Source organism: Artibeus jamaicensis, unplaced genomic scaffold, assembly GCF_021234435.1.
Source record: "Artibeus jamaicensis isolate MK-2021 breed Jamaican fruit bat unplaced genomic scaffold, CSHL_Jam_final contig_457, whole genome shotgun sequence".
Classification (NCBI taxonomy): Eukaryota; Metazoa; Chordata; class Mammalia; order Chiroptera; family Phyllostomidae; genus Artibeus; species Artibeus jamaicensis.
In genome coordinates, this window is record NW_026521840.1 from 1,549,121 (window position 1) to 1,573,297 (window position 24,177).

The following is a 24,177-nucleotide window of genomic DNA, read 5'->3' on the forward strand; positions in this document are numbered from 1 at the left end:
TTCATATAATAAGGGCTGGGTGATGATGAACTCCTTGAATTTGATCTTATTTGAGAAGCACTTTATCTGTCCTTCCATTCTAAATGAAAGCTTTGCTGTATAGAGCAATCTTGGATGTAGGTCTTTGGATTTCATGACTTGGAATACCTCTTTCCAGCCCCTTCTTGCCTGTAAGGTCTCTTTTGAGAAATCAGCTGACAGTCTGATTGGAACTCCCTTGTACGTGACTGTCCCCCTCTCTCTTGCTGCTTCTAAGATTCTCTCCTTCATTTTAATCTTGGCTAATATAATGATGATATGCCTTGGTGTATTCCTTCTTGGGTCTAAGTTCTTTGGGACTCTCTGAGCTTCCTGGATTTCCTGGAAGTCTATTGCCTTTGCCGGATTGGGGGCGTTCTCCTTTATTATTTGTTCAAATAAATTTTCCACTGGTGGCTGTTGCTCTTCCCCTTCTGGTACCCCTATAATTCAGATGTTGGAGCGTTTAAAGATGTCCTGGAGGCTCCTAAGTCTCTTCTCATTTTTTTGAATTCTTGTTTCTTCATATTTTCCTGTTTAGCCATTGTTTTCTTCCTTCTGGTTCACTCCCTTGATTTGAGTCTCAGTTTCCTTTCCATCACTATTGGTTTCCTGTGCAATTCCCTTCATTTCAATTAGTTTAGCTTTCATATGTTCCTCTAATTTGTGACTAAAATCAACCAGTTCTGTGAGCATCCTGATCACCAGCGTTCTGAACTGTGCATCTGAAAGTTTTGCTATTTCTTCTTCCCTTAGAGTTATGTTCTCTGCGGCTTTGAGATCTTCTTGAGCCATTTTTAGTCTGTTCATGCCCGTTAGGTATGAGGAGCAGAGCCTTACGTGTTCACCAGGACGGGGCCACCCAGGTCACTGGGTTGTGATGCTGTATGTGGGGGTGGGGTCAGAGCGGGGCAATAGCAGCCCCCTCTGCTGCTTCCCGCCGCTGGGGCCTGCTCCGTCCAAACCGTCTTACTGCTCACTCGTCTGTGTGCGAATGTGACTGCAGGCAGCCTGCCGCCCTGCGCCCTCACTGGGTCCGCCCGTTACTCACTGGGTCCGTCTGTTGCAACGCCATGCCTGGGATCCACACGCCTGAGTCCCTCTGACCAAGTTTTTCTTTGCAACCCCGCTCTGCCAGCTGCTGGCTTCGCCCCTCTTACCCATCAGGCTGAAGAATTCGTTGCTATCAGACTTCTGAAAAGTTCAATTTTCTGTGTTTTGACTATGTTTTCTATTGCTAAAATTTTGTTGTCTCTAAACTTGGTTGTGTGAGAGGCACAGTGTCTCCACCTATGCCTCCATCTTGGCGGAAGTCCTAACACAGATAAAATTTTAAATTCAGGCTTAATCACAAATAGCTGTATGACTCTGGACAAGTGACTTTAACTCTCATGGCCATGCCCAGTTTCTTCATCTGTAAAATGTAAGTTTACCTATTTAAAATGGTTGTTTGGAGGAATTACTGTATTGTATATATGTACCAGTTGCTAGTATAGAATCTGATACATATTAAGCATTTAGGAAATGATAATTATCTTTCTGGCCCCTATCTGGATGTGAAAATAATGAGGCTGATCTATAGTGTGGGTGCCAGCTTCTTCCTTTGCTTTGGTTACTGTAGGTCTCTTCATTCACTTATTTAACTAATATTTACTGAATGCCTTGTGCCTGGCATAGTGCCAAGAGAAGGGGACAAGCTTTCAACAGTGTGTACTAGGTCGCTGCTCTTATAGGGCTTCTATTCTAGTGGGATTTTGCTAACTAACTAACTAACTAACTAACTAACTAACTAACTAAACCATATGAGTTTAGATAGTACTTTGAGAAAAATAGAGAGGAAGTTCTGAAGAGGGAAGAAACAGTTTTGTGTTTGCTTTAAAAATATCCCTGGGCCCTGGCTGGTGTGGTTCAGTGGACTGAGCACTGATCTGAGAATCTAAAGGGTTGCTTGTTCGATTCTCAGTCAGGGCACATGCCTGGGTTGTGGTCCAGGTCCCCAGTTGGAGGCATGCAAGAAGCAATTGATCTCTCACACATTGATCTTTGTTCCCCTCTCTTTCTCTCTCCCTTGCCCTCTCTCTAAAGATAAATAAATAAAATCTTAAGAAAAAAATAAAAAGCATGGGTGCCAAATTCAGACTTGTGTTGTTGCTTCTAAAACTTTATGTGCATATCAGTCACCTCCAGATCTTGTTCAAATGCAGATTCTGATTCAGCAAGTTTGTTATGGGGCCTAAGATTCTGCATTTGTGATGAGACCCCAGGTAATTTGGATCCCACTGCTCAAGCTGCAAAAGGCTGGTAATCATATGCAATGCTGGTCCCTGAGGTAAAATGGGAGTGGGAAGAAGGAATTATTCACTGCATTTGTTTGCCATGGTCAGTCATCTGTCTTTTACTGTCCATCATTTGGATATCAGGAGCAAAGAGTTGAGTTAATTTTATGGAAGAACCATCTTCATGATCAGCATCTCTCATCTCCTAATGATTAGTTAGGAAGTAATTTCTGAATTCAAAGTTGGAATGTTTATGGCAAGAATATAAGCAACTGTGAGAGCGGGCGCAAATATTAGATGTTAAGCAATGGTGTGAATGCACAATAACTGTACTTTATTATCAACCAATGTTTTCCTACATATAAAAATATTTGAGTCTTAACATCCATCCAATGAGAAAAGCCAGACAGAAATTATTATGCTCATTTTAAAGCTGAAGAAACAGACTCACAGAAGCTCAGTGGCCTGTCTGAGTTTATACAGTGAACTAGGAGCAGAGAGGGAATAAAAAATCCTTGGTTTCCTGACAGCAGAAACTAATGTCTTTTCATTAAACAAAGATGGACCAGTGGTGTGAGACAGAGGGAGAGTGTTCCCGGTATAATTTTTGTAAATGTTACCTTTTAAAGTACAGAAATATTAAAAAAATAACTTGTTTAAATCTTCATTTACTAGCTAAGGGAAGTTGGTGGGCAGATAGCTGTTTGGTGAGCTCTTGTGTAAAGAATATGAATTATGTCTTTAAAGATACTTGAAATTACATGCTTTGGATGAGAGAAGCTTTCTACCAAGCATGCTGCCTTCTCCAGATAGCAAAACTGGATGCTGCCTGAATCTGTAAGCACATTTTTCAGCCAATTTCCCTCACCTGTGTTGGTGTCCGGTGTTCCCCCTGCAATTTTAAGGACTACTGAAACCAACAGTGGTTAGATACCCTAGTATACACAAAAGAATACTCAACCAATGGAGAAATGTATATCTCTGCTTTATGCTGTGCTGATCCCTTCAAATACACAGCCCCATCTGCCTATTAATTTGCTAGATTTAGGGGAAAAACGATGCAACATTACAGGTAGCTGAGTAGAGGCATGTAACAGTCTATAGTGAAAATGAATATGGAACTAGAAGGCAAAACAAAACAAAACTCTGTATTTTAGTAAATCCTGACTGAACAAAAGCCTGCCATTTTTTGAGCCTCACTTTGTCAGTAAAATGAGAATAACTACATACCTGGGAAAGTTGCTATGAAAATTTGAAGTAATGATAAAGAAAACTCTTGGAGCCCTGGCTGGTGTGGATCAGTGGATTGAGCGCTGGCTTGTGAACCATAGGGTCACAGGTTGATTCCCAGTCAGGGCACATACCTGGGTTGTGGACCAGGTTCCCAGCAGGGGATGCACAAGAGGCAACCAAAGATTGATGTATCTCTCCCTCTCTTTCTCTCTCCCTCCCCTTCTCTCTGAAAATGAATAAATAAAACCTTTAAAATATATATATATATATATATATATATATATATATATATATATATATATATATATATTAAAGCAGAGCCTGCAAAGTCAGGCTTGCTACTTCAATTTCCAGTCAGGACACATGCCTGGGTTGCAGGCCAGGTCCCCAGTAGGGGGTGCATTAGAGGCAACCACACACTGATATTTCTCTTCCTCTCTTTCTCCCTCCCTTCCCCTCTAAAAAATAAATAACATCTTTTTTTAAAAAAGAAAAGAAAACACTTGGAGGATGGTAAGATACTTTATACTGGTAAGGGCCCATTTTTGCAATTATATTTACTCTTTGAAAATAAGTACTATCTCAAACCACTTTTCTTCTTGCTTATTATATTCTATACTAGTACATTCTATATTAATCCTCTTTCTGCTTCTCAAACACTCCAAACTTGTTTCTCATGGCCTTTACACTTGCTCTTCCCTTGGTCTGGTATATCTCTCCTCAACTCTGATTTTTATGTGGTTGTTTCCTTCTCATTATTTAGGTCTCAGTCCAAATATCACCTTCCCAAGAAAAACCTAGCTCATCCAATCTAAAGAGCTCCACATACCCCAGTCTCTTTTTCTTGTTTCCTTTTTTAAAAGTATATATTTAAATTTTTAAAAAGATTTTATTTATTTTTTTGGAGGGAGAGAGAGGAAGGGAGGAAAAAAGAGAGGGAGGGAAACATCAATGTGTGAAAGAAACATCAATCAATTGCCTCTGGCAAGTCCTCAACTGGGGATCTGGTCTGCAATGCAGGCATGTGCCCTGAATGGGATTTGAACCAGCAGCCTTTCACTTTGCAGACCAGTGCCCAGTCCACTGACCCACACCAGCCAGGTACTCTTTTTCTTTATCACTTCAATCTACTGTATTATCTTCATAGCAGTTGCCATGATGAGACATATCATAATGAGACTTTTTATGATTATCTTATTTATCTACTTTCTTATCTGTTGTGAGTCTTCCCCCACTGGAATTTAAGTTCCATAAAGAGAGGAACTTTGTCTCTCTTATTCATTCTAGGTCTAAAAAACAATTGAAGTTTGTTAGACCTAAACAACAAAGTTCCTCTCTTTATGGAACTTAAATTCCAGTGGGGGAAGACTGACAATAGATAAGAAAGTAGATAAATAAGATAATCATAAAAAGTCTCATTATGATATGTCTCATCATGGCAACTGCTATGAAGATAATACAGTAGATTGAAGTGATAAAGAAAAAGAGGACCTGGCTGGTGTGGGTCAGTGGACTGGGCACTGGTCTGCAAAGTGAGAGGCTGCTGGTTCAAGGACACATGGACAACAACTAGGGGGGGTGGAAATGGGAGGGAGGTGGGGAGCACGGGGGGGCTGGGGTGGGAGTAAAAGACAGAAAACTGTACTTGAAAAATAATTAAATATAAAAAAAGAAACTTCAATTGTGCCTGAAACATAGTGGATACATGTTTAATGGAAAATTTGGCAAATAATGTGGCCCTCATATTCAGGACAAAAGCGAATAATGTGTTTGCAGTTTCTGGATCTCACCTTCATTTTTAAATATTTCTGCCCTTCTATGCACCCTCCAAAAAGTGCTTCCTACACAGAAACTTTGTTTCCAAGAATTAATTAGAGAGAAGATTGGGGGGTGCTACTTCCAGCTGTTATGATTATTGTTTCAGTTACTATTATGAGTACCATTATTAAACACAAGGTACCTCTAAGAACCTGCTCTCCAATCTACAGGTTCTTTAAATATATTTAAAAAAATATTTTAAAAATATATTTTATTGATGATGCTATTACAGTTCCAATTTTCTTCTTTCGCCCTCCTCCACCTGGTACCCCCATTCCCTCCAGCAACCCCCACTTAGTTCATGATCATGGGTCATACATATAAATTCTTTGGATTCTCCATTTCCTATACTGTTCTTAAGATCCTCCTGTCTATTTTGTACCTACCATTTATGCTTCTTATGCCCTGTACCTTTTCCCTTATTTTCCCCTCCCAAAGTAGTAACCATCCAAATGATCTCCATATCTATGATTCTGTCTCTGTTCTGCTGGTTTGCTTTGTTTGTTTTTTACATTCAATTGTTGATAGTTGTGAATTTATTGCCATTTTAATGTTCATAGTTTTGATCTTTTTCTCAAATAAGTCCCTTGAGCATTTCATATAATAAAGGCTTGGTGATTATGAACTCCTTTAAGCTTTACCTTTTCTGGGACGATCTCTATCTGCCCTTCCATTCTAAATGATAGCTTTGCTGGATAGAGTAATGTAGGTTGCAGGTGCTTGCTTCCCATCACTTTGAATACTTCTTGTAAGTCCCTAGCCTGCAGACTTTCTTTAGAGGAACTGGCTGATAGTCTTATAGGAAGTCTTTTGTAGGTAACTCTTTGCTTTTCTCTTGCTGATTTTAAGATTCTCTGTTTATCTTTAACCTTTGGCCTTTTAATTATGATGTGTCTTGGTGTGGTCCTCTTTGTGTCCACCTTGTTTGGGATTCTGAGTGCTTCCTGGACTTGTATGTAAATTTCCTTCCCCAAATTAGGGAAGTTTTCCTTCATTATGTTTTCAAATAAGCTTCGATTTCTTGCTGTTTCTCTTCTCTTTCCGGCACCCCTATGATGCAAATGTTGGTATGTTCGATGTTGTCTCAGAGGCTCCTTACCTATTCTTGTTTTTTTTTATAACCCCTTATTATACAGATAGGGAAAATGAGGCCCAGAATGGAGAAGTGCTTACCCAAGATTAAATGGTAAGTTTTAGGTATAACAGGATTTAGAAGTTACTGTTCCAAATTGTCACTATAAAAACACAGAACTTGAGAGCCTCAGGTCTCTGGACCAAAACAAATGCACATAAGGGGGAGGGGTAAAAGGTGAAGAGATTCAGAAGTACAAACCAGTAGTTATAGAATGTCATGGGGATGTAAAATACAGCATTGGAAATATAGTCAATAGTATTGTAATAACTATGTATTGTATCAGATGAGTACTGGATTTATCAGGGTGATCACATCATCAGTTATATAAATGTCTAATCACTGGATTGTACCCCTGAAACTAATCTAGTATTGTGTATCTACTGCAATTTTAAAAGAAAAAGAAAAGAAATGAGTAGGTCTCTTTTCTCTTTCTACTTCCAGCCTTTCTTTCCACCTTCATTTTAGTGCAATATGCCATTAGGAAAAGGCCATCTAGAAGGCCTCCAAAATACATTTCTTTTCCAAACAGGCACCGTGGTATTGCTTACCTTGCTTTCTTCCTACCTTACTCTTTCCTCTCTTAGTTCTCAGGAACTGTTTTTACTTTTTTTCTGTAAGTTATAAGGCTCCATCTACCTCATCACCACAACAAAAGGAGACTCTGGGGAAACATGAACTCTCTCTTCAAGTATCTGAAAAGTTGGCATAAGGAAGAGTGATTACACAAATTGTGTGTGGTCCTGGAGAGGTGAAGTAAGGTCACAGGCATCAAGTCACTGGAAAGCAAGTTTTGGCTCAGTGCAGAACTGAACTATCTCAAATATACAGTAGAATAGGCAGCCTTGTTACGCCAGCTCCTCTCCCTGGAGAGCTGCTAGTTGAGGCTGGGAAACCTCTTGGAAATGGAACACCTTCACTGGGTTGGGAAATGGTATAATTGAAAGCCAAGCAACTCCTAAATTGAGGAATTCACCTTTGATTGTCCCAATGAGTCCTACTACCCTCAGTCCCCAGCAGTTGGCAACAACAGAGTAATCTGTCCTCATTTGAAATGATGTCACCATAGACTTTTCCTTGTATTGTTTGCCTCTTCCTGGTAGTGAGGCTTCTGTTCATCTCCTGGAGCTGGATGCTTCTATTTAAAGAGGTTTTGCAGCTAGTTCTGGTACATTAATGCATAGACTCCAGCAGAGATAACCGTCAAGAGCTGCTTGTGACCATAACAACATTGACTACAACTTGGCATAGTCATTGCTGACCTCCTGGACAGGAGAACATTTGGCTATTTTTTTCAGTTAGGTAATTGTGTTACAAAGATAGCCTTTGGATTTTGAAATGTGTGAAACTAGATGTGAAGCATCATGGATTGCTTGTGGCTACAACAGGGAGGATGGGATACTGGGATGAAATTAGTATCCGGCTTGGGATTCCTGCCTGGGAATGGATCAAACAGCTGAGAGTACTATCCCCAGTAGAAGTTGCTAGCTGTGGTAGCACAACCTGGTGAGCCTGGCACAATACCCAAAAGCATAGATGCTTTTTTGTCATGAGTTCATCACAACCTGCCAGAACCCTAGGGGCCAATCTGGTGGGCAATCCAGTGTTCAGAGTTCTTGGTGGAAGTAAGAAGGGGCTGACCATCACAAGCAACCCTATTTCCAGGCAGCAAAAACTTAGACATTAAGTAAGGGCTCCAAGCAAGCACAAATTCTGAGTGGGAATTGAGACAATAATAGGGTAGCCAACAGAAGATATGGAGTTGAAGCCATGGTTAGATTAAGACAGCAAAAACATGTTAAGGGGCAAGGTGACTATTATAAATTATGTTTGCAAGGGGGTTTATCGTAATGTCACAAGATTTCTTTTCTGAGTAAGGCTAAGCGGGTATTGGGATTAAGGAGGACCACTGTGGTTCTCCGGGATCCCTGAACACTAGATCTGGAGGGAAAACTTTACTCAATCTCCACTGAATGTTGAGGCTGATTGAAGCAGCTTTGTCATTTTTGTATCTTTGTCAGGTTTGAGCAGGAACTGAACATTTAGGGATTCATTGGGGAGAACTGACAACTGAAAGCCAGGAAACCAAGGTTGGAGCTGTCACTGGGAGGTCTGATGAAAGACATAGATTCTTTTTGCTTTGTGTGTGTTTGGTTTTTGTGTGGTTAAATGCACATTTTCATATTTTATGGCTTAGAAGTTAGAGGAGGAGAGTAGTGGTGATTTTAGAGAAAAGAAGAAACTCATTGTGAGCTTTGGCTGTACAGAAAATGAATGGTCTGCAGTAGCTAAGACTAAACATCTCCAGAGTGGCACAATTGTAAGAACTGAAATTGTTTTGCCTGAACAAAGTCAGAAGCTAGATGGACAGATAACATGAAAAGATCACATGCACTAATACGCCTATTCTGGCTCTTACTATGCCAAGAAGACTTCCTGTTCCCGTTGGCCACAGTAATGTTACAGAACAAGAGGTCCAAGGGGGGGCAATATTTGGCCCACCTAGGGATGCCAAAAACTGCTACACAACAGGGGTCCCTCCCAAGGACAGAATATTAATATCTACTGGGCTCTTCTGTCCGCAGCCATTGAAAAGACATCTCTCAATGCCAGAGATTTGTGAAAAGGAAATGAAATGTTTATTTAATGCTATTCAGGCTTAGTGCCTCCATTAAAATATTAAAGTCCTTTAGGGTATACACCTACACCCACACAGCGCTCCCTTCTCCCACTGTCCCAACTCTGGGTACTGTAAATCAGGAAAAGAGCACATGTCTGTGTTTCAGGCCGCTGGTATCGTCAGCTGTGTCAGGCAGGATCTCTAGTTAATCCAAAGTACTGTGGTATCCCCTTATGGTCCACTGGCAAGAGTTCTTTGTACCCAGTTCCAGTCAAAGTCTCTCCTGCTTTCCAGGCCATGCGGCCAAAGGGGGCACCCCAAAGCCACGTGGGCCTCTTCTACCAAAGCTGCAGGGGTTCGCACTCCACCAAAAGCGTGTGGCTTTCTTCTTCACCTGGCTGCAGGGATCTCCATTCTGGCAAAGCTTCGTGGTTTTCCCTTTCACCTGGGAAAGAGGGGGTCTGCATTCTGCCAAAACCATGTGGCTCTCTCTTTCACCTGGCCAAGAGGGGACTCTTACTTTGCTGAAACCACATGGCTCTCTCCTACATGACTGCAGGGGTCCTCACTCTACCCCAAACCGTGTGGCTCTCTCTTAATGGCTGCCATGTCTGGCTTTTAAATCCTAGCACCAATCTTCCTCTGTACCCCTATTTCTGACACCTCCCATGATCAGTTACACCTGGTCAAATAATACAGTTATAAATAATACAGTATTTCTGTATTATTACAAGTTTACTGGGCTGCCATTGTTAGTCTGGGCAGTTATCACCCCATGTCCCGGAGCCAATCTTCTCCAAGCTCCCATGCAGGTGCTGTAAGTTGGGGGACCTGCCCCCAGTTACATCTTGGGGGAAGTGACTTCATCCCCCTAGCTCCAAGGCTAGCCACGGCCATTTAACATATCCAAGTGACCCGCCAAAGGCTATAGATATGTTAAATGACCATGCCATGGATTAGCTGTAAGGCTGTGGCTATACAAAACAGCCCTGCATGTTCCTGCCCCATGTGTCCCTTCCTCCAACTCACACCTGTGGGGGGAAGGGGTGAGGACATCTTATATGTCCCTCCAATATTCCTATACACTTTGAATTCTGAACACAATTCCAAATCTTTTTGGGGGCCTCCCCTTGGCTGCACCCTGTGTCAGTAACACTAGTTTCCTCAGCTCTCAGACACTCCATCTTCAAGGAATAAATACCTAGAAAAGCCTGTGACTCTAGAGAAATGCATAGGAACTGCAGCTAGCAAACTCTCCATTCAAAATGTCTTTCCTCTCTGTCTTTGGAATGAGACAGCAGCAATTTCTCCTCTTTGTGGCTTTGTTCCTGCTTTTTGGGGGCTCAAGTTTCACCACCCTGTCTCCCTCTTCCCTAATCATTTCTGTCCATCCAATAGTTCAAACCCCAGCTCAAATGCTAATTCTTCTCCAAAACCTCTTTAACTCCCCTCCACACATACACTGTTTGCTCCTCTAACATTACTGTCTGCATGGTTTGTGCCTGCCTGAAATTAACTATTTCCCAGGTGTGGACTCTTTTCCTTTGTGCAGTTAGTTGTAAGCTGCTCAAGAAGAGAGACAGCGCTGAATTCTCTTCTTCCAATTTCCCAGCGTCTCACTGAAAGATGGCCAGGCAGCCCCTTCTCTCACTAAAGAAGTGGGCACATGGATGGACTCATTAGCTCCATTTGTCCATCCGTCCCCCAACTAACTAAAGATACCATACAAAGTTTTGGGTAGCTCATGTGCATTGAGAACTTGCAGGTCAAAAAGTTCACATGCACATTAAGGCTTGGGTCACAGAAAGAAAGACAGCAGTGGTGTCAAAAATTTGAAGATGTATGACATAATTTTGCATCATTTTTCTCTTTGCTTCATCCAATCTAGCAATACTGATGCATGGAGCCCTCACTTCTCTGGAAGTGAGGTAACCCCCTTTTGATAGATGCAGGAACTCTGGCTCAGAGAAGCCAAAAATGGCATGGGCCATAGTTAAGAAGCTAGCGGAGACCAAGACATGTCTCAGTATCTCAGCCCTTGGGTTCTACGTCTGCCTATTTGACCCTCCCATTCTGGCCCCTGCCACAGAACCTGTGCACTTCTCCAGTTAGATTTCAGAAAAGCCTTATATTTGACAACATGTCAACATGCACTTCATTTCTCACCAAATCTGGTGCCCTTTGAGGCCGTTGGGAAGCCAGCCCAGGGCCAGGTATAGAGAAAATGCCTCCTGAATGCTCAGCTGATGTTTCTTGGTGGTCTTACTTTAGAAATTGCTACAGAGGGATCAAACTAGAGATCAATGATTCCCAGCTCTGGGGTGGATCTACGTGGTAGAATCGACATTTATAAACTCCTTTCAATGTGTTTATTTGTGTGTCTCTGTTCTGTGGACCACAAAATAAAACAAAGTTTTTTTTTCATTTTCTTTTTTTGTCTTTTTGCTTAATTTTTTTTAAGAAGTTGCCTGTTAAAGGTGAGATTATATGGTATTTGTCCTTCAATGCCTGGCCTATTTCACTGACCTTTGACAGGAAGCTAAACAATAAAACAAACAAGCAAACAGAATAAAAACAAAGACACTGAAATAGAGAACAAGGGGGCAGCGACCAGAGGGGAGAGGGAAGGGAATTTAAGGGGAAAAATGGGGAGGGATTTTGAGGAACAAGTATGAAAGACACAGGGATGAGGACTGGGGGAAGGCAATGGGAGAGAGGGGGGAGACAAGGCGTGGGGGGCTGGGATGGGAGAAATAGACAAAAAATGTACTTGAAAAATAACTAAATAAAAATTAAAAAAAAAGAAGTTGCCTGTTAACCATCTAATTTTTCTAAGCCTAGGTCTATTATCATAAGGCTTAGCTCCCATTCATAAAACCTAGCTTTAGTTAGATTTTCTGATTAGCTATTCCATGTTAACCTGTCAGCTACCCTCTCTCCACAAGTGAGGACACCCCCAGAAAGGTTAAAGAATCTCCGATCACTTTCTTAAGCATTCTTTCACCCATAAACAACAAGATGTGGCTGGGGCAGACTGACATACAAACACATATATATACACACAGTATAAGTTTGCTTGCTTCCTTTGTGGCTGATTGATGATCTTTGATGTCTGGATGATGTTGATGATGATAGTAATAATGAATTTCTGCTTATGCCTTAATAAATAGTTATTGGTATTGGGTGGCTCTTTTACTGACTCCTCCAGGACAAAAGGGATACAGCTGATGGCTCTCTCTACAGCCCCTTCACAAGGTGGAGGGTTGGATAAGAAGTCTTAACACTGAGATTAAAACAAAACCCAGGATTTCTCAGTGACAGTTTACTGCAGATTAAAACGCATTGGAATACCAAGCTCTACACTTCTCATTTCTAGTCCTGGTACTTTAGATAATTATCTTTGTGATCTTCCTTAATTTTTTTCCATCCCAAGAGTCCACTTTTCTACCTGTAAATTAGTGGGTGAGTAGTGGGAGATGGTAAGATAAAAAATGCTCTTGAACTCCGAAAGTCTCAGGGCACTGTTGTGTTCCTTCAGCCATCTCTAGGGAAGCCGTTCAGTTGCTCTAGCTGTGATTCAGATGTCTCCAGATACCTTCTCCAAGAAGCAGCTTAAAACTCCGAAGATAAAAGGCAGTCTGGAAACCCTCAGCTCCCCAACCTCTTTTCCACTGTAACTCCAAAGACTGAATTCCATCTCCTTCTTTCTGCAGCAGCAGACTCTGGGATAACTAATCAATTTGCAAAAGCTTCCCCATCCTAAACTCTCTTTGGGCACGATAATCAGTTTCCCCACTAACCTGCCACATCCAGTTCCAAAACTGGTACTCTCTGGGTGTTAGACAAAAGTACAGTGTCCCCCAAAGAAGCTGGATGCAGAATCCCGAGGTCATTGCATGTGTTTTTGAGGCTGGTGGCTGAGCATTGGAGAAAGCGGAGCATCAGCATCATGCTGGATTCACCCCCAACCAGACGCCCTCAGTTGGGTTCTCAGAGACTCTACAGTGTCTCCTCCTGATTCTCCAACTGTCCCCTACCTCGATGTCCTTGCACAACTCCCAAAATTTTGCAGGCCCTTCCTGGCAACCACTACCCCTCAAGGGCCACCCAGGTCATTGGTACTGAGTGAGAAGGTGTCCAGGTTGTCAATTAGATCACAGGGCTTTGTGTCCAGTCTCCACCACGGTCGCCACAGCCCCCTCTCAGTTCCCTGTGCCACAGCTTCTAGGTGGTGTTTTAGGCACTGATGCAGAATTTAAAAGGTAAATAGAGAAAAGGGAGGTGAAGGTAGATTATGGGAGTTGCTGAAAGACCATCCAAGTCTGGGCTTCCAGCTGAAGCAAGAGGGAGGAGGGGGAGCCAGGAAAGAGCAGCGAGAGGAGGGGGCCTGAGACTGTAGCAGTAAAGACTTTGGCAACCCCTTTGGCTCCCCAGCCTGGATGGACAGGGCGGGGGTTCAACCGCAGCTCTCCATTGGCTCTCTTGTGAGCCCCTAGACTTTCTATAAAGGGTGGTTGCAGAAGGCACTGTCCTCACTGGCTCAGAGCACAGCGCCTGCTGGCCTTAGACAGACTGATTCACCGACTGCTTCAAAGCGACAGAAATTAAGCCAGAACGACTCCCAACTGCGAGAAGGAGAAACGGTGTTGGGCGGGGGGTGGGGGGGTGGGGCGCCTGGAGCTACTGTCCGGAATTCGGAACCTGTACTGCCTGCGCACCCCAAGCTGCGGAACCTTTGGAGCCAGCCGCATTCGCCAGCCCCTCGCTCGACCGCCCAGCTCAGCTCAACTCTGCGCACTTGGCCACTCTTAGCCGGTCCAGCGGTTATCTTTTTGCTTTCCTTCTTGCCTGTCCCTTTTGCGCTGTCTTTCCACCCACCCCCACCCACAGCTGCGGGACGCTGAGCAGCATTCGCCCAGCGCTTTGTGGGGACCTCCCCCTCCTCTTCCTCGGCTTTTCCTGATCCAGTAGCTTAAGGATTTTGAGGTTTTCCAAGGGCGTCAAGCTGGAGGCCCCAACCACCGAATCGCCCCAAGGGGCTTTCCTGAACCCCAGCACCATGAGCTATGGGGACGAGCTGACCCCTGAAGCTCTGAGTGTGCCGAGTGGGTTTGATGATCTGATCACCTCCACCACCTCCCAGGTGCTGCAGGCTATTTCTAATGCTGCAGCTGCAGTTGGTAGCTCAGGCCGCGATAACGTGCTTTCCATGATCCATAAGCTACCTGACCATATCTCAAACATGGGCAACCTGGCTGATACTTCAGGTCCCATGGCTTCAGAGATGGTGTCCCAGGATGAGCCAGTACAGTTCTGGCTAGTAATAGGGTACACCATAGTGGTATTTGCTGCCATACTAGGCAATTGGGTCTTAAACCATGTGATTATGAAGTACAAGAAGATGCACACTGCCACCGGCCTCTTTGTCGTCAACATCTCCGTGACCAACATGATGCTGGCTTTTCTCAGCTCTCCCTTCACCATGGTAAGCTGGATATTGAGGAGTGCAACCTGGGGCTTGGGCTATGAGAGCAGAAACACAACTTTGCATTTGCAACAGAGAGCTGTATGGTGGGAAGGAGCGCTAAAGCTGGTAGGGTTGATTCAGAAAGTGCGTAGATACAGGAATGGCTGACCGACGTTGTAAATGGTTTGGAACTTGGGGGGTGGGGAGCTACAGGCATGATTGTGATTGCGTTGCTGAATTAATCCCCTGCCTTAGCAGAGGCTGAGAGATTTAGATGGCTCAAGGAAGCATCAGGGGTGGGTAGGGAACCTGTTTCTGGTGAGCTTTGTCACAAATACCTACTCTCAGTTTTCTCATCTTTCAAATGCAGTGCTTGGAGCAGTAGGTGGTTAGCAGTTTGTGTGATTTGGGATCTGTGTCTTAATATCTGGGCTGTTCCTGTGGGGAGTGGGATGGAAAGGGCATGAAAGCTGCAGTGTGAAAACATTCGCTTCCTCAGATAATAATGCCAGCAGCTTGATGAGGCAGTGAGGTTTCTCTTCCTGTTTTTGAGCTTATGAGAGAGGAGTGCCCAGGGCTGAGTTCTTGTGCCTCACTATGTCCTTTCTCTCACAGGTGCGCTATCTGTGTAATTCCTTGGTGTTTGGGAAGATGACATGCCACCTCAGTCGTTTTGCTCAGTACTCTTGTGCCTATGTAACTGTGTTGACCATGGCTGCTATTTCCCTGGATCGACATCGGGTATGTGTTTCCCAGGGCTCTTTGGGTCTTATAAAAGGGTTAGGTTTCTCTTCTAGGTGGATGGAAGCAGCTGACAACACAAATAATTTAAAATGTTCTTTGAGTTCCTTAAGACAATCTATGTGAATAAAATTTTGCCTAATTTAGGAGGGTTGCAAAATGTGAGTTACAGATTTTAACCATGTCAAATCTTATGTAATAAGAATATCATCATCTTTGATATGTTGCTATGGAAACAGAGATGCGACAATAAGCAAAAGATTAAAAAAAGTGTCCTCCTTTGGAAAACATTTTTTATTTGCTGCATTGCAGAATGAGCTAAGGGGGAAAAACAGAAAAAAGATGAGTCAGAAGAGGGTGTGGCTTCAGGGCTGGTGGTGGGTTGAGTCTGGGAGGTGGGCTTGCAGTCCCTGAGTGAGAGCTGAGCAAATGTAGTAGAAAGAAATTGAAGACTGAGGAAGGAGTTGGGAGGAGGGATAGAAGTGCCTTAAAAGGAAGGAGGTGGTGCCAGGGTGAGTAGCTGGGAGAGACTACATTGTTAATTAGTTGGGAAGGATCCAGGAAACAAGTGAGGTGGGAGGAACATAGAGGGAGATTGAAGAGGTTGTGGCTGGAACCAGATGGAGGGGGGCATGGAGAAATCTAGGTGATAAGAGATGAAGGAAGATGTGAGAGGGCCTAGTGGAAAGGAAGGAAGGAAGGGAGAGGAAGGGACAGAGGAAAGATTGACCACGGAGAGAGCAAGATGGGAATGGATGGAGAAATAAGGGAAAGGGGCATAAAGGGAACCAAGTGGGAGAAAGGATGGAAGAATGTGGAGTGCTCACCATCAGTATATGATAAAGAAAAAGTAAGTTACACTTGGACATCCATCCCTCTTCTCCACTGGACTCCCAACTTGGAGACAGAAACTTAGAAATCAGTCCACTTGGATTCCTATCTTTCAATTGAAACGTTCCTCTCTACACTAACTAATTTTGCTTTTTCATGAAACAAAATGTCACTAATTTGTCAACAGAACTAGTACCCAAAGCACATTGCTCACCCACCTACCAAGCTTTTGCACTTTTGCAAAAGAATCTCAGTTGAAGAATGACTAGTAAGTAATCTTAATTAAAATTTTTGAATTGGGGTGGGGTCTTTTCTTTTAGGTGATGCTGTATCCCCTGAAGTCCCGAATTACTCCAATGCAAGGCAATGTTTGCATCATTCTCATCTGGATTGTGAGCACCTGTGCTGCTTTGCCACATGCTATTTACCAAAAGCGTTACCAAGTGGAGAATGGGTAAGAGGAACACAGGATGGCCAGTTTCTGGATTGTAGCAACCCGTGACCTTGGAATCCTCATGGAATAAGGGGAATGGAATAGGGGCTGAAATAGCACATTTCAAAATATGGGTACACAAATACATTTCTCTTAACTGGAATTTATTAAGAGTACCCGAGAGGTCTTGTGTCAAGGGGTTGTTAGGTATATCACTTTCTATTTGGGAGTCAGTGAACCCTAAAGCTTTCTGGCTTATAACTCTAGCCTTTTGTCCTAGCACAGGTATAAATAGCAAATATTCTCTTCCTTTTATGGCCTGTCTGCCATATAACACCTGGTTGTGAGGCATAGGGAAAAGGAAAATTAATTTAACGTTTCTCTTTCTCTGTCTCTCTTATAACCTAGAAACATAACTGAAGAAAATGTCTGCCTTCCCAGTTTCTCATATACTTCAAAGTCCACATGGAAATACCTTGATCTAAGCACCTTTTTGCTCTTCTTCATTTTACCATTGATGGTGCTGTTGGTTGTCTATGGTCATGTGGCCAAGAAGCTGTGGATTCATAATGCTGTTGATGACATCAACATCCACACTTACATCTGCCAGCGTGGGAAGAAGAAGCAGAGCCTGAAGATGCTGATGATAGTGGTGCTTGTCTACACTATCTGCTGGCTCCCCCTCAACCTCTATCTGGTGCTGCTTTCCAGTGAATCCATTTCAAGCCACAATGGTCTCTACTACTTCCTCCACTGGCTAGCAATTAGCAGTTCATGCTACAATCCTTACATCTATTGCTGGCTCAGCGATAGCTTCCATATTGAAGTTCAGAAAGTCATCATGGAAATCCAGAAGATGCTGCTAGATGGAATCAGCCGCCTGAGAGGGGAGCATCGCCAACTGAGATCTCTCCCACCCACTCACTGCCCTGCTTGGGTGGACCCCAATCCTGGAGTGCCCAAATTTCCACGATTCAAAGATTTTGATGAGCTACCCAGTCCCCCTCCATCCCCAGAGGTGGAAACCTCCTTTCTCTACCCACCAGTGCCTAGAGTTTAAGCTGCCCAGACCGCGATAGATTATCCATCCTCAAAAACTCAGATAGGATGGTACCAAAATAACTAAGTTTCATTCATTTTTTCATGGCAGGGGGAGTGGAGGAAAGGGTTGGAACTTCAGGGGTGGGGGCCATATTAGGAACCATGTGTTTCACTTGCTGTTTCATTTTCTTCTGTCTTTTCTCCTGTTTCCTTCCTAAGTCTTCCTTCTAACAGTGAGTAAATATTTGATATCCAGGCTCATTAGAGATGTTTTTACATAACTTAAATGGAAGTTACACTCTGACTTGGGATCACCTGAATTTCATCTCTGATTCTGGAGTGTTCCCTTTTCCATTCTTTGTGTGCCCACCTGGCCATGGCACTTGTCTTCTAACATCTTAGATATTATCTCAGGAGCTGCAAGAGTCCCCAGAGAATCTTATTCATATTTTATTTAGATGGATAAGAGGTCAATGTCTATATCATCTCCAAAATACTCCCAGAGAAATGATGCGAGAAATGTATAGTTCCTGAAATTTAATGGGGTTCTCTGGGAACTTAGAGCTCCCTATAAATGCAAGTAGTCTTGTCTCCTTATGGCAGAATGAGAATGAGAAATCTTACAGAAAGAGACAAGGCAGTTAAATGACTCACTTCACAATGCCTGGGTTATTTCTCCAGATTGCAAACACAGTACTTTGATGATAGATTTCCTTTATTTTATTTATTTTTGAAAGATTCTATTTATTTATTTTTCTTTAGAGGGGAAGGAGAGAGGGAGAGACATCAATGTACGGTTGCCTTTTGGGCGCCCCCTGCTGGGAACTGGCCTGCAACTCTGGCATGTGCCCTGACGGAATCAAACCGCGATCCTCTGGTTCACAGGCCTGTGCTCAATCCACTGAGCTACACCAGCCAGAGCGATAGCTTTCCTTTAAATGCAGTGACAATTTAAGTGCTCAAGTTAGTACTGCAAAATCCAAACAATTTTCCCAGTTCTTTTTAAGATGCACTTATTTATTTACTTTTAGAGAGAGGGCAAGGGAGGGAGAAAGGGAAGGAGAGAGGCATCAATGTGTGGTTGCCTCTCACATGCCCCCAACTGGGGACCGGAAATACAACCCAGGCATATGCCCTGACTGGGAATCTAACCAGTGACCCTTTGGTTTGCAGGCTGGCACTCAATCCACTGAGCCACACAAGCCAGAACCAATTTTCCCACTTTTTTGACCCTACGTTTAACATCATACTTTGTTTCATGTAAACTTGTGCTGTCTAGTCTCGTCTTTTTTTTTTCTCTGGAAAAAGAAAAAAGTGTAATGTGTTCACTGTTGATTCATTTCCATCTCTCTAGCTCAAGAGAGATGAGGATTTCAACTCAAGAGAGATGAGGAAGTAACTATCTGCCATTGCCTTTCACGTGGAGACAATATTATTAAGGCTCTTTGAAGGGTATAGCTTGTGTGTGTAAGGAAGATGCCAAATGAGGGTGAGTTTTTTTTTCTCCTCTTGATTTCCTTACTCGTACCCTCGTTTTCCCTTTTTATCTTCACTTTTACCCTCCTCCTCCTCTCTATCGCCTTTCCCAGGCACTTTCTCCTCAACTTTCTCCATTCCACCTTTCTCTTCCTCCTACAAATTCCTTCCTTCCTCTCACCCTCTTTCAATATCTCCTTTGTTCTCTTCCATCCCTCCTTCATCTACTGTTCATCTTGTCTTCTCCCCTCTTCACTCCTTTTCCCTTCCTTTAATTCTTTCCTTTTCTCCTCCCCTTGCTCATTATCCGTCCTCTTCTTTCTCCAGCTTCCACATTCCTCCTGAGTCTCCTCCTTCTTCAGCACCACTCCTCTAATTCTTTCTTCTTTCTTCATTCCTCCTCCATTATCTGTTTACTGTTCACTTCTTTGAACTCTGATGCATAGTTTAAATTACTGCTTTCTCATTGAATTTTAGCTATTATTCCTCAGTTCCCTCCCATATTTCTCTTTTATCTTCTTTTCAAAATTAAGACTTCTCTCAGACTTAGTGGAAACCTGGGGATCTGGGAAGATGCAACCTCTGAATTTAGATTTTGCAGTCTCTACCCTGCTCCATAGGTGTTTGTGTGGGATGTGTACTAGTCAGAGTGAATGATGATCTCCGATTACATTTTTCTCCTTTATATTTCTTTCTCATTTAATTTAAACTCTCAGAAGGTGGGTGCCCATTGTGCTTTCCTGGGGAATAGGATGGCTCACTGTAGGTTTATAGAGGAAATGGTCCAGACTTAGGCCAGAGCCTCTGTGTGTATTGGGAAGTGAGTACCATTCAGTGGCACTGAAGGACATGATCTAGTTTACTTTGGAGGAATTGTGCCCAGTAGGAAGTTTTCTTCTCTAGCCACTCATGCTGTTTTTAAAAGTCCTTTCTATCCTACAACATTTTAGCTATTGCTCATTTCTCCTCTCATTCCCATAGCTCCACCCCAAAGAATCAAAATAACTTAAGAATTAAAAAATAACAACAAACTTATAAATGCAGGATAACTCTGGAGACTCTTAGAAGTTCCAGGACCAGCTAATTGGCTTCAGACTTTCACTGCTGCATTGGCTGTGAACTTCATAGTGACTGCCCAAAACCATTGGCTTTAGCAGTTTTGAGAACAAGCTATCATCACCCCTTTAGAGTGTATGTGTGCTTCTGCTTCCATCTCTTTCTCCTCAATCATCTTCACTTTCTTCTCTTCATCTTAACATTCTCTTTTTACCAAGAACATATTATTCAAAGTTCTTTGAATCCTTGAGTTTCCTCTGAAAAAGGGCAAGCTTGGGGCACGAAGCAGATTAACTGGAGTTCAGCTTCTGGTTAGTCATCCTACCTGGTGACAGCAAAAACTAGACTTTTTGAAGTCAGAACTCCAGCTATCTATGGAAACTTTCCATACTTGCAAAATCCTTCTTTTTCTTTTCAGATGAAGAATAATTCAAGGGTAAAGAGGTGTAGTTTTATCTCTGTTTCATTCTATTTTCATGGTCATGGATCAATCTTTGATCTCCTCTTCCTTTCTACCCTCATCATTAAAACAAAACAAAAACCAAAAATACTACAAAAAAGAAGACAAAACAAATGAAATATATCCACACAAGTACATGACTGAATATTTAGAGAAGTCCTAGACTAAGCAGATGACCACATCTGCTAGTGGCATCATTGTAAATTTCACATCCACCTTTCAGCTTCAGCTGTTTTTGAAATTAGTAGTCTTTGTGAGCTCTGCTGGTATCTTTTTCTCCCTCCTTATGTAAACCCTCATTCTTCTAAGGACAGAATTGTCTTTCTCATTCTCCTTTTGGCAGGATGGATAAATTCCAGGGCAATCAAGCTGACTCTCTAAGGCTCTGCCTCCACACGAGGAGGTCAGAGTGAGATTGCCCTGTGGTAATACGCTCCTTTACCTGCTTAAACTTAAGAGAAATTCAGATAAGAGTGTCATTGTAATTTAAATGACTTTTGTGCTATTGTATGTTCACCTAATGTTCTCTCATTCCCAGGAAAACCCCTCCCTATTCTCACCTTTATCCTCCAAACAGTTAAACTTCCCCCCAGTAAGGCTGGAGATCTGAAATGTTTCATGTTTGACAGATGATCCAGCTTCAATGTTTGCTGCTGCCTTGACTTTACCTACACATCAGCTTTGGTGATGGACAGGATGCTTGAAGAATTGGGCCTCTCAGTAGTTTGAGTTTTTCTGGGGTTTGCTTAGATTTTCCTTCAGCAGCAACTAATCTGAACTCAACATCCAGCTAAGTCTGGGGGTGCTACCAATGTAAGTAGTTCATGACTAGGGGGGCTTATTTGGTTGGAATATGGTGCTAATGAGCACTAGGTCTTAGGCTCTAACCCATGTGCAGCCATTTAGCTTTGTGGGTTTGAGCATGGTGCTAAAGAACTATGGGATTGTGGTTTCAAAACCTTATGTGTGTCTGTTTACAGACTGCACCACTCACCCGGGCCAGCCTTTTTCTGAACATGGGTTATCAGCCATCTGAAAGACCCAATAAAACTGTTCTTTGAGTAGCCCTGAAAATTTCATTTTCACTTCTGGAGAAACAGTTTAAAGTATATTACCTAATGATAGTGTGTTAGCAGTGTCATCTTCTTATCAGAATGACACCACTTTTGAAATGTATAATAGTTGGACAAAGAATAACAGCAATGGTGGATGGGAGAAATTGCCAAATTCTCCCCTTTTACACATCCAAATGCACATACCAGCCTTTTTCCAATGTCATGTAACTGTATCTTGGTCCAATCTGGAACATTTAAAGAACAGCTTTGATGAGATTAAGATCTACATACAGCTAATCCAATGTCCCAACTCACTGGGACACGTTGGACTAGAGGAATTTATCCCCTGACACATACATCTGGAATGCTGGTAATCAATTTTATATGTTAATCTCTTGTGTATGTGTAATGTAGATTCACTCTTAGGTGTTCTGAACTGAAGACCTCTTTCACTGAGGATTCCTTCCCCTCTTATTATCTTTGTGTGCTGTCTATACACACTCACTCATACATATGCATGCTTCACACATATACACAAACATATATTTATACACCCTTGCACACATGCACACATGTGAACACACATGTACTTCCACACCTATAAGCACACATACATTCAAACACACACAAATGTACACAAATTGCATTTTAATAATGCATATTTCAAATCTAAATTTTCAAGTTTTAGTCATTCTTTCAGTCAATTATCTGTTTGAATAAATGGACTCTGATCATTTCAATATCTTCACCATTTCTCTGGGTGATTACATGAATATTTTGTACATTGTTGTAGCTGCTGACCCTAAGTTATTAAAATCTGTGCAGCACTCATGTATCTGGCCTTATGATATGTGTCCTACTAACAAATACCATTGGATATTTATTATTCTAAAGAAAATATACTTTATGGTTAAAACACAAAAACAAACCCTTAAAGGAGTAGGAACTTGAATATACATGTGCATAAACAATTTATGCAAATAAATTATAAAATGTATACAGAACATACACATATACACAGTCACACACACATAGCTGCAAGAAACCCTTATGATAAAAGAATCTTGCTGATTAATGCCAGAAAAGAGAATAAATGCCTAAGTTGTAATTTTATATAGTAATTGGGAATTCACAGACATTGACATCTGTGGGCTCAGACCCCTGTTAGTAAGAACAAAAGGCTAAAATTCATTTGCCTACCTTGTGATGGATTTTTAAAACTTGAGTGTTAGTTTTGCTACAGGAGAGGTACATGCCTTAATATCAGCAAGTGACTATCTATGATCATAATTACAAATTTGGACCATCCACTTCCTACTTTGCCATTGCTGAAGGCTGTTGACATCTCTAGACTATGAGACAGAGCCTCATTGATGGACATTGTTTTCCTTTGGGCCACGTGAGGAAGGAAAGGAGATGGACCCAGTTTGAATAGTTTGAGAGTGGGGGTGAAGTTATTTATTCTGATAACTCTTGTTCAGAGAGTTTTCTGTGTCTAGTTCAAACTTCCTTTCCTTGTAATAGTAATAGAACTATTGTATATGTGATGATGACTTTGTGATTCTTAAAGTAAGATCTTTTGGTATTTTTCAACGTGTTTGTTGTCAATGTTTTCCCCCATATTGAAAAACTAAAGACTGTCAAGGGGTCTGAATAAGACTGCAGATTTCATTTGCAAATAATGCCGGTGAATGGGTATATGCTCTGAAAACAGCAAAGCACTGGATCAACTATAGTTCTGCAGTTTGGAAACAAACCATTTTTATCTCTTAGGGAAAGCTTGATGATGAAGGAAATAATAGCCTTATCTGGATGATGCCCAAGGTGGGTACTGAGGAAAAATTGTCGATTTCAGCTTAAAGTAATTTTCTTGACATAATAGATGCAGATTCTGAAGGAAGTGCCCACATTTAAATTTATGTAAATAGATATGTTAACTAGACTAGTTGAAAAGTTGTAGTGGAATTTACAATTAAAGAGTAAATCTAGCTATTCTTTTGGGATTAAATCCTACTACAAATAAAACTGCCATTGGTTTGAGTATTTTTATGGCATGATCTCAGAAGACATCTGGAAGATTCAGATCGAGCTGGCTCCACAGGATTTTGCCAGTGAAAAACACTGATCTCAAGGTGGTTTAAAGCCTTGATAAAGAGTTGGGAAACTGTGAATACCCTTATTGTTGCTTTAACCAAGAGGTTACATATGCGAAAAACTTTGTACCTGCAACTTGGAACTCAAGTAGTAAGGTTTAGTATTTAGAAATTCCTCAGTAAAATAAAATTTTAAATGCAAATCAAACATAAAATATCCCATACAGAAAGAAATTGATCCGCTAGACTTTATAAGATAGTTTGTGAAGTTTACTTTATACCCAGCATCTGCCTAAGCAGTGCTTCCTGGTCCCTCTGAGATGAAAATAAACTTGATACTTTAATGACTTTCAGCTTTTCAGCCTTTCCCACTGCTCTGTCCTTGTCTACAAGCTCTGTGGAATGATGGAAACATCCTAGGTATTAA

The 24,177-nt window shown here is 42.0% G+C and overlaps 1 protein-coding gene across 1 annotated transcript; it reads left to right on the forward strand.

The window, feature by feature from the left end:
* Positions 1-7,870: 7,870 nt before the first annotated feature.
* LOC119042068 (G-protein coupled receptor 83-like) lies at positions 7,871-17,638 on the forward strand. The gene is made up of 5 exons (XM_037135617.2): positions 7,871-7,983; positions 14,069-14,582; positions 15,180-15,305; positions 16,457-16,590; positions 16,978-17,638. The coding sequence occupies exons 1-5, from the start codon at positions 7,871-7,873 to the stop codon at positions 17,627-17,629; spliced, it is 1,539 nt and encodes a 512-aa protein (XP_036991512.2). The 3' UTR covers positions 17,630-17,638.
* The last annotated feature ends 6,539 nt before the right edge of the window (positions 17,639-24,177 follow it).